This window comes from Hordeum vulgare, chromosome 3H, assembly GCF_904849725.1.
Source record: "Hordeum vulgare subsp. vulgare chromosome 3H, MorexV3_pseudomolecules_assembly, whole genome shotgun sequence".
Lineage (NCBI taxonomy): Eukaryota > Viridiplantae > Streptophyta > Magnoliopsida > Poales > Poaceae > Hordeum > Hordeum vulgare.
Window position 1 is genome coordinate 188,184 of NC_058520.1, and position 10,487 is coordinate 198,670.

General features: G+C 42.7%; 1 protein-coding gene across 3 annotated transcripts in view; it reads right to left on the minus strand.

The window, feature by feature from the left end:
• The window catches only part of LOC123442338 (transcription factor bHLH167-like), a 28,705-nt gene extending 25,439 nt beyond the window's left edge, over positions 1 to 3,266 (minus strand). For 2 of the 3 annotated variants that reach the window (XM_045118346.1, XM_045118344.1), the window contains exons 1-2: positions 3,140 to 3,266; positions 2,839 to 3,009 (exon numbers count right to left, since the gene is read on the minus strand). In XM_045118346.1, the coding sequence (XP_044974281.1) occupies positions 2,839 to 3,009; positions 3,140 to 3,166 (198 nt within the window). In that variant the 5' untranslated portion in view covers positions 3,167 to 3,266. Of the gene's footprint in view, positions 1 to 277; positions 589 to 1,216; positions 1,610 to 2,838; positions 3,010 to 3,139 lie in introns of those variants that run through there. The other variant, XM_045118345.1, reaches the window with a different exon arrangement.
• Between the last annotated feature and the right edge of the window lie 7,221 nt (positions 3,267 to 10,487).

The following is a 10,487-nucleotide window of genomic DNA, read 5'->3' on the forward strand; positions in this document are numbered from 1 at the left end:
ATATAGGCATGGTGTTTGTGCATATTAGAGAGGCAACATTAATATGATACAATACAGATTAGCGATAGCAGATTGGTTGGGATGATGGTGCTCGGGCTAGATCAATGTATCGCACAAAAGACTTGAGATATAAGTTGTAGTTTGTTAGGGCAGTATTTCACAAGCCTATTCAACCTCAAAAGTGAAAACAAGCCTATTCAGTTTATACGTCACTGAATATTGGAGGAAGAGATAAAATAGAACACATTTAATTTTATATATTGTAACGTCTGCAACAAGATGTGATAGACAAAAATTGTAACCATAAATTATAGCGCGTTATCATAGATCGAAGATCCATCAACATATTTTTCATACGTCGACCTCATTTTGAAATTAACATGGTGAAGCACTAGCAATCAAGTTTAGGCATTTCCATCCCCGGTCATAGTCTTTTAATAAATATATATCATGTACCGTCCATGAATTTTTATTTTCTACAGTTCTGTGTGGGCTTTTGTGTTTGCACAAATTGATTTACTATTATACCAATGCTTTCAGTCGTTCGGTAATTCTTGAAACATCCATGCCAATTCTGGTGCTAAAGGCCTGCAAAGAGAGGGATTTATAATATTAATTAGCTTAATTTTATGCAAATAGATATCATTATATTTTATATTTAGATGGAAACCAATATTACAAAAATGTTTTTCCAGCCGCATCTAATCAAATTTTGCACATACATTCTAGCCAGTATGGCAAGAGTGTACTTCTGAGGTTGTTTTCAAACTTTCTAGCTACCTTTCCTCTTTTTTCATGTTCTTGCTATGTTTCTATAGCCTAGGAAAATGATTAGATAGGAATTTATGGATTTGCAGTTTCCTATCATTATTTTCAGAGACATTCTCAGATTTATATTTCGTTAACTTAGCTTAATTGTGCACCAGAAACAAACAATGTCCCTCAAATAAATTTGACACCATATTTTTATAAGGCTATCGAGACAACATTCCAAGAAGGGGAAAAACTTTTGACACAAAAATCTTTTCATTTAGAAAGTAATGCTTTAAATATGAATCGAGTGATACAATTTTAATGCCACATAATGCATATGTATTGGTCTAACTAATTGTTTGTCAAAACTTGGATCTGTGAACTCGTGCATGGCTTACATTTTGCAACATAGATGTATTTACTCGTTGCAAATGGAAAAGACTATACCTATATATGTACGTACCCGGGAGTGTATAGTGTAAAATATTTTGTGGCCAGCAACGGAGTGATTGGCATTGACGATGTCGGCGCCTTCTTCTTCGTGGATGGTGATCACCTCATGGAGCTTGATCTGTTTCTCCGTGCTGCATATCAGCCTCACCTCCATGCTTGAATCGTTAGGTTGTCGCACCTCCACTATGGTGGGTGATGCGTCCAAATACTTTTCTCCTTCCAGTGACCCCGCACCACTGCTTGTGGTAGTGGTGGTAGTGGGCGTTGAGATGCTACTAACTCCCCGTAAGGTAGCCATGGCTTGCACAGAGGTCTTCTTACGTTGTAGCTCATCGACCCTTTCCTTGAGCTTCTTGATGTATGATGCCGCCACATCCAGACTGCCTTGCTGGGTCATTGTATCCTACACAGATTAAGGAATAATAATGGAAACAGGTTATGGGAGCTTTATTTTATTTGATAACATGATTTCCTTGACTCAGATCGCCCTTCATTTCAAGACAATGGAAGAGTTTTTTACTTCCCGGTCTATATATGGTGATGCACACAATTACACACAACAAACCTTTTGGATTTCAAAACTAGATTACCCAAATCATCACACATAAACTAAACTGTGGATTTGCATTAATGCACAATTGGTTTTTATTTTGCAGTTGTTTTTCCACCAGACCTTGGCATGCCATGAGCTTCAAAAATGGTTCTCTTCCATGAATGTTTTCGATGGCGGTTTTCGCCCTATGGGACTATGAATGTGTGCCAATGTTTGTACATAGCTCCCTTTCAACCTTTCTTATCTTACTGTATGATATTTTCATCTGTGCGCATATCCTTAGTTGATATTGGGTCTGTGACTTAATTCTTGAATTATCTAAAAGATCTTACTGCGTACTATCTCCATCTCCATTATCAATTGAGAATTACTTTCTAAATACTGTCACGCTAAAATGTCGATTCATTATTAGCTAGTGTGTTCCTTTAATTAAGTTACTCTTATTATTAGCTAAGGATGTTTTGCATGAACAGCCACATGGGCCACCCCATGTCGTTGATGCACTTCATAAAACAATATTATATGCATTCTATTATTTGTGGGCATGCGAATTCAGAGCTGGAAGAGTTTAGGAAGGTTGCAAGCTGAGCATTCAAATGTGTCAATTCTTGCAAGCTCCAAACAGAAAGACTTCACATTTCAAACGTGACAGTAAGTTATTTCCTGAGAACTTGGGGGCTGCATTTTCAGAATATGATAGAGAAAAAAATAAACTCAATCGAGGAAAGCATCACATTGCAAGAAAACTTAATGCCCGTAGAACTCAAGTGCTAGCTCGCGTGGATTACGATATTTCATGTGATGAGAAAGGAGTATACTGGTTGCAATTACATTGAATCATTTTCACCGATGAAGGCATAGCTAGATCATACTGTATGGTGTAGTACCTAAAGTGAAAATGAATGACCAATAAACACAGTTAATTACCATCCGCCACTTAAATAGGCTGAATACCTAAAGATGGAGAACTGGTGAGGAACATCCACCCCATGAGCTAGCACACACTAGTCAGTTATACGTAATTAATGAGAAGAAAAAAACTGAACATGTGAAGAGAAGTTGGAGTTGTTTGTCCTTACAGCGTGTGGATTGTGTTCTTTGGGGATGAGGGACGTGAGCTTCTCGCAGAGCGCCTTCATGCGCTGCCGCCTCTCCTTCTCCGACTCCTTCTTCTCCATCAGGGCCGTTGCCGTCGGCACACCGGCCCTGGTCCTCTTCCCGCCCCTCGCCGGCTTCGCCTTCACCTCCATCTGTGTCAATGGGTGCAGAGATTGAAGAGGATGTCTGTGTCAATGGGCGTGGATCGAAATGCAATAAAAGAAAAGCAGCAGCAGCAGCAGAAGAAGATGAAGAAGAAGAAGAAGAAGAAGAAGAAGATACCGAGGTGCAGGCAGCTGCTAGGTTCATGGCTGGAGGATGCGAATGGAGGAAGAAGAACAAGTAAAGTGCTTGCGTGGCGTGGTTTAAATGGACGTGTACGGATAAGGGCCAGCCGAGGAGGCCTATGGGAGCTTGGGAAATACTACTCTACTGCTACGTGTGTGTGTATATATAGGGAGCTTGAAAATATTTAAAAAAAATATGTGTGTTCATGTAGGAGTACATGTATACGAGGTATATGTGGCTGCAAAAGTGAGATGGTGTACGTACAGATGCTATTGGTTGGTGATGGTGTATTGTATTGTACCGATGGAGAAATATCAACGGGGGCTTGAGGTGAATGGAGATGCAGAGCTCCGTGCCCGTCGGCAGCGCGACACAGCATTCAATGCGGTGACAGCAGCGTCGACGTGGATCCATATTGGTTAAGCACCAGCGTATAATTAAAGAAACTCGGCCATGCAATGCATGATTGAGTGCAAGTGGATTTCTGCCATGCATTGTTGCTCTTCACCACAATAAGCTTACTCCTTCCAATCCACATTACTTCTCGCCTCAAACACATGTAGGAGTATTTTTACACGTTAGATACATCCGATTGAACAACTTATATGGATTGCAGCTGTTTTTCCTTGGCTCACTTGGGAAACGAGGAATGGATCTGCTTGTAGGTGCTCACTCACGCACTTGTTGTTATGTTTGCTAAAATGTTTGTGGCCACTTTGTCCCAAGGACGATTTGCCGATGATGACTTTTTTTACCATCTACTCTCTCCGTTCCTAAATATAAGTCTTTTAAGCGATTTCACTAAAGGGCTACATACAGAGCAAAATGAGTGAATCTACGCTCTAAAGTATGTCTATATACATCCGTATGTAGTCCTCTAGTGGAATTTTAAAAAAAACTTATATTATGGAACGGAGGGAGTAGGTGACTTTTTTACCATCTCCATATTGAACTGGGCACAAAATAGTTTACCTCCGTCCGAGAACGAATGTGTAATGTTTAACTATGTTTGTTCAAATTTTTACCGGCATGCTCAACTTTATCTTGCAGATTTGATTTACATTCAGTCAATTCATTATTTTCTTCCTTTGTTGCAGTTTTAACTTTTACTAATATCGTTATTAGTTTTCAGTCAACTGAAACAATAGTGGGACCGATTTTATAACGGTGAAGCTTGTAGATAGTCAACTGAAATAATAGTGGGACCGATTTTATAACGGTGAAGCTTGTAGATAGTCAACTGAAATAATAGTGGGACCGATTTTATAACGGTGAAGCTTGTAGATAGTCAACTGAAACAATAGTGGGATCGATTTTATAACGGTCAAGCTTGTAGATAGTCAACTGAAACAATAGTGGAAACAATACCGTGGATGTGCAACATGCAAATAAGTAAGTGAATTGAACCACAACAAGCCCCACAAAATGAAAATAACTGAAGCTGAGCAACATGCAAAAAGAATTGTTGATGTCTAGCTCCAATGAAAATAACTGAACCTGAGCAACTGAAACAATAATAAGCTTGTTGATGTCTAGCTCCAATGAAAATAACTGAACCTGAGCAACATGCAAAAAGAATTGAACCACAACCAGCCCCACAAAATCAGTAAGTGAATTGACTACCGGCACATATACAACTGATGACATGATGTTGATGTGCTACCTCCAATCCATATGAACACTTTTGCTGCTTTAGTATAACTTTGTATTAACGCTGTGATAAGTGAATTGATTCAAAGGGGGTACATCTATATAAAAGGTATCACAATCGTAGCTCGCAAGCAGGCCGGACGATAAATCTTCCTAGGGTCAAGTGCGTCGATGTCACATACTTATCGGCACCACCCCAATACTATAAGTCTAAGCCATATGTGGAGATAAATAGCTAGCTAAGATAGCTATATGAACAAAAAATAAGTACACAATAGTTTGATGTTTACTAGATGTGGTTAGTGCTAAAGGACAATGTTTAGAGATAACAGATTGTGACAGTATCTACCACAATAACTTGTAAATCCTGAGAGTATCTAGCTATCACAATAGCTTAGTTTTTCTTTTTCCATTTCAAAGCCAGCATGTTCTTTAATAAGAGTAGTACGGCCAGCATATTGACTGGTAGATATATAAACTGCCATCAACTAGATGACGTATCACCGCTGCAAATCCTGGACCATCCAACAAGGACCCCAAGCTAGCATTTGGAAGTAGCAGGGAGGGTGGCGCGGGGCTCTCCTCGATGCAACCGTTTTTGTTTGTTTCCTTGTTTGCCAAGTAGAATTTGCAGCGGAACGTCGGCTTAAGTCTATTATTACGCTTCTCAAGATCGACGTAGCTTAAAGGTTTGATTTCCCCTTGTTTTAATTAACAGATTTTTTTCTATTAGTTGACTGGATCTTTTTTCGTTATTAGTTGACTATTCTGTACCGATTTCAGTCATTCTATCTACTCTACGGTTACGCATGAATCTGACACCAGTCGCACGTTTAAAATAAATAAACTGAACACAGCACAGAGGCAAGCTCTCATATATACGCGCGTACACTCACCGTTATGAACATGCACACACACACAATCTATCTCTATGAGCATCCTCGAAAGAAGTGAGCCGGGTTATTATCTTTATATTTACAAAATCATCATAAGAGCCTCGTCGTCGACAGGAGCGTACCCTTCCACTAAACACACACCGTTGAAATTCAGAAATAATGCGAGTACCTGGACTTGAACCCTGGTGAAATAAGAATACAACTGTCCCTTCAACCATCCAACTGCGGTTCGCACATATCAAAATATTTAGCTTGTATATACTTTCAACATGCAAGTTTCTTTATTTAATATTTTTAGTACGTAAATGTTCAATTTACCTTTTGTACTAATGATCTTAAATTAGTCAATTCTTTTATTCTGAGCTGCAGTTGCACTTTTAACCTCTACCTTCTGCACTTATAGAGGTGTAAAATTATCGTATCTATAGGTTGTGGTGTGCAACCCTATTCCTTTGATGTCTAATATTTTAGTGATCTAAACGTTTTTATATTTCCTTACGGAAGGGGTATTTGTGGAACCAACATCATTTCTATTTCGGTGCGGGGCTGACTGGAAGGGTTTGAAAAGTCAGGCAAGATTTTCATTTTCGTTTTTTGGGGTTAAGGTCGTGGACAGGGTATTTGCTGCGGATTGCTTGATGGCTATGCTTGGCTTCATGCGGATTGCTCCATATAAGAGGAAGAAGTGCATGCGTAGGCGCTGGTGACGCGAGCAAGGGTGACGTCTGCACTGCACCAACAAAGTGCAGCAGTCAAACATTTAACTGTTTTTTGGTCGATCTGCACCAACAAAGGCCAGACGTCCGTTTGGAAGCGCGCAGGAGAGCCAGACAGAGCTAGCTCCCACACTTGTTCATCGATCTCCGTGGCTGTCTGTCTCCTCCTGACGCAGATAGATGGATGGATCTCCGTGTTGCTTTGCCTCTCCATCGATCGATCCAAGCTGTAGCCATAGTAGGCCTGTGAATCTCCACCGCCACCAATCCCGTGTGGGGTGTGACAGGTGTGGATGCATGCGTGGATCTGCATACCCGTCGGTGTCTTCCATATGAAAGATCTTTTCCTAGGGCATCTCGGACGCCAATAGTCAAACCGTCCTCATATGTTCGCAGAGGGCGGTCGGACCGTGAAAGCCATTTTGCAAACCGAAATCAATCTTGTGCGGTTTTACTGGAGTCCGGACACGAGAAACATCGAAATCTGACCCCCTAGCCCACCCGAAAGAAAGGCCGAACCTGTGTGCTTTTGCAGCAACCTGCACTATTACCTTGTCAAAATCCCCCACTCCCTTCTCCTTCGGCCGCCGATGCACGGAACCGGAGAAAAACCTGTTGAAGATGGAGGTGGTGGAGGTGCCGGATGATCCAAGCATCCTGCTCGCCACGAAGATTAGCTAGTAGTCTACGCGGCAAACTCATACCGAAGGCCGCAAAGGAAGAGAAGCAAAATAAGATGATGGCCGACGACGGGTGTGGTACGGTGGTAGGCGTCACGACAGAGTGCACTGTGCTAAGACGGGCGCATCCATAATACAGACGGAGCTGCGACCAAAACATTATACGCCACCAAGCATCTCAAAACCGTTGCCGGGAAGGTACCTTTCGGGTGTTTACTTAAACACGATGCTGTTCTCTTCCGAGCGTTCTTCGCCGCAGCTCGTCTGAGCTGACCAGATGGGATCAGATGAGTGTCCTTTTTGTATTTTTGTTGGAAAAAATCAAGAGTTTGCAGTAGACGACATGCCAACATAAATTTGTGATTACATGTGAAGAGAGTATTTTCGTGGCTAGAAGCAGGGCAGCATGCGTAGGCGCTGCTGACGCAAGCAAACGTGACGTAGGTCTGCACTACGTGTATGTAGTGATAGTCACACACTTTAACTAGTTTTGGTGTGCGCGCGCGTGCAACAAACTGGTCTTGGTCGGTCTCTGCTGTCAACACAAAAACGACACACATACATCAGTGGGTTTCATCAGTATGTATGCATGACTGCTTTCATCAGTGGGTTTCATTATTTAGAGCAACTCCAACCGACCCATTTCGTTCGTTCACCGTCTGCTTGAATCGCTGCGGATAAAATTGATGGCCCAACGCACCGATTCATTTAATAAACGCATTCTTCACGTCCGCACGAATCCATTTCAGGCTCAAATTTGGGACATAAATGCATCGGCACGGACGCCTCGTGCGTCAACTCGGTTCCCGTCGCGACCCCACATGGCGCCCGGCCAACTACCGCTTGCGTCTTTATTAATGATGACCGGAGACCACGGGCCCACGCGTCAGCAACCGCGGGCGTAATCCAAGCGTGCGCGTCGGGGAGGGGGGGGGGTTGTGTGGGGGGTCCTCATCCTCTTTTAGAAGCCAACCCACGTGCTCCCCCGCCGGCGAAAAACCCTAGCAACCATGGGGTTCTTCTAAGGCGTAGATTCAAGCTCCGGCAAGAACAAGGGCCTTGCCCCCACCCTTCCTTCGCGCGCTTTCCCCCATCGCCGTTTTCCCGCTCGCCTCGGCAGCGATAAATGTCTTAGTGCACCAGGCGAGGTGTCACTGGGAGCATCGCATTTCCCTTCCCTACCCCGACGTCACGCTGCTACATGACTGAGACTTGGATAAGGAGAGGATCCCAGTGCCGGCGGTTCCGAAGTTGGCACAGGCACATGCAGAGGAGGTGAAGCGCCGGCGGCAAAACCTGACACCGAGCAGCGACTCAACCACGCCTACGTAGTAGACTCTATTAGAAATATGACCTAGAGGTATCAATAAAATAGTTTTTATTATATTTCTTGTCTGAAGATAATCGTTAATTATCCACGCTATAATTGTATTGAATGAAAACATAAATGCATATGTGGATATATAGACAAAACGATATCCCTAGTGAGCCTCTAGTTGACTAGCATGTTGGTCAAGGATGGTTAACGTTTCCTAGCCATAGACAAGTATTGTCACTTGATGACGGGATCATATCATTAGGAGAATGATGTGATGGACAAGACCCATACTATAAACGTAGCATATGACCGTATCATTTTGTTGCTATTGTTTTCTGCATGTCAAGTATACATTCCTATGACCATGAGATCATGTAACTCACTGACACCGGAGGAATGCCTTGTGTGTAACAAACGTCGTAACGTTACTAGATGACTATAAAGGTACTCTACAGGCATCTCCGAAGGTGTCTGTTCAGTTAGCATGGATCAAGACTGGGATTTGTCACTCCGTGTGACGGAGAGGTATCTCGGGGCCCACTCAATAATACAACATCATAAACAAGCCTTTCAAGCAATGTGGCTAAAGAGTTAGCCACATGATCTTGTATTACAGAACGAGTAAAGAGAATTGCCGGTAACGAGATTGAAATAGGTATGGCAATACCGACGATTGAATCTCGGGCAAGTAACATACTGAAGGACAAAGGGAATGATATACGGGATTGCGTGAATCCTTGACATAGAGGTTCAACCAATAAGATCTTCGTAGAATATGTAGGATCCAATATGGATGTCCAGGTCCCGCTATTGGATATTGACCGGAGAGTGTCTCGGTCATGTCTACATAGTTCTCGAACCCGGAGGGTCTGCACATTTAAGGTTCGATGACGTTTTCGGTATAGTTGAATTATTGATGTTGGTAATGTTGGAATTATGCCCTAGAGGCAATAATAAATGTATAGTTATTATTATAATTCCTGTATCAAGATAATAGTTTATTATCCATGCTATAATTGTATTGAATGAAGACTCATTTACATGTGTGGATACATAGACAAAACACCGTCCCTAGCATGCCTCTAGTTGGCTAGCCAGTTGATCAATGATAGTCAGTGTCTTCTGATTATGAACAAGGTGTTGTTGCTTGATAACTGGATCACGTCATTGGGAGAATCACGTGATGGACTAGACCCAAACTAATAGACGTAGCATGTTGATCGTGTCATTTTGTTGCTACTGTTTTCTGCGTGTCAAGTATTTATTCCTATGACCATGAGATCATATAACTCACTGACACCGGAGGAATGCTTTGTGTGTATCAAACGTCGCAACGTAACTGGGTGACTATAAAGATGCTCTACAGGTATCTCCGAAGGTGTTAGTTGAGTTAGTATGGATCAAGACTAGGATTTGTCACTCCGTGTGACGGAGAGGTATCTCGGGGCCCACTCGGTAATACAACATCACACACAAGCCTTGCAAGCAATGTAACTTAGTGTAAGTTGCGGGATCTTGTATTATGGAACGAGTAAAGAGACTTGCCGGTAAACGAGATTGAAATAGGTATGCGGATACTGACGATCGAATCTCGGGCAAGTAACATACCGAAGGACAAAGGGAATGACATACGGGATTATACGAATCCTTGGCACTGAGGTTCAAACGATAAGATCTTCGTAGAATATGTAGGATCCAATATGGGCATCCAGGTCCCGCTATTGGATATTGACCGAGGAGTCTCTCGGGTCATGTCTACATAGTTCTCGAACCCGCAGGGTCTGCACACTTAAGGTTCGACGTTGTTTTATGCGTATTTGAGTTATATGGTTGGTTACCGAATGTTGTTCGGAGTCCCGTATGAGATCACGGACGTCACAAGGGTTTCCGTAATGGTCCGGAAACGAAGATTGATATATAGGATGACCTCATTTGATTACCGGAAGGTTTTCGGAGTTACCGGGAATGTACCGGGAATGACGAATGGGTTCCGGGAGTTCACCGGGGGAGGGGGGGGCAACCCACCCCAGGGAAGCCCATAGGCTTTGGGGAGACACACCAGCCCTTAGTGGGCTGGTGGGA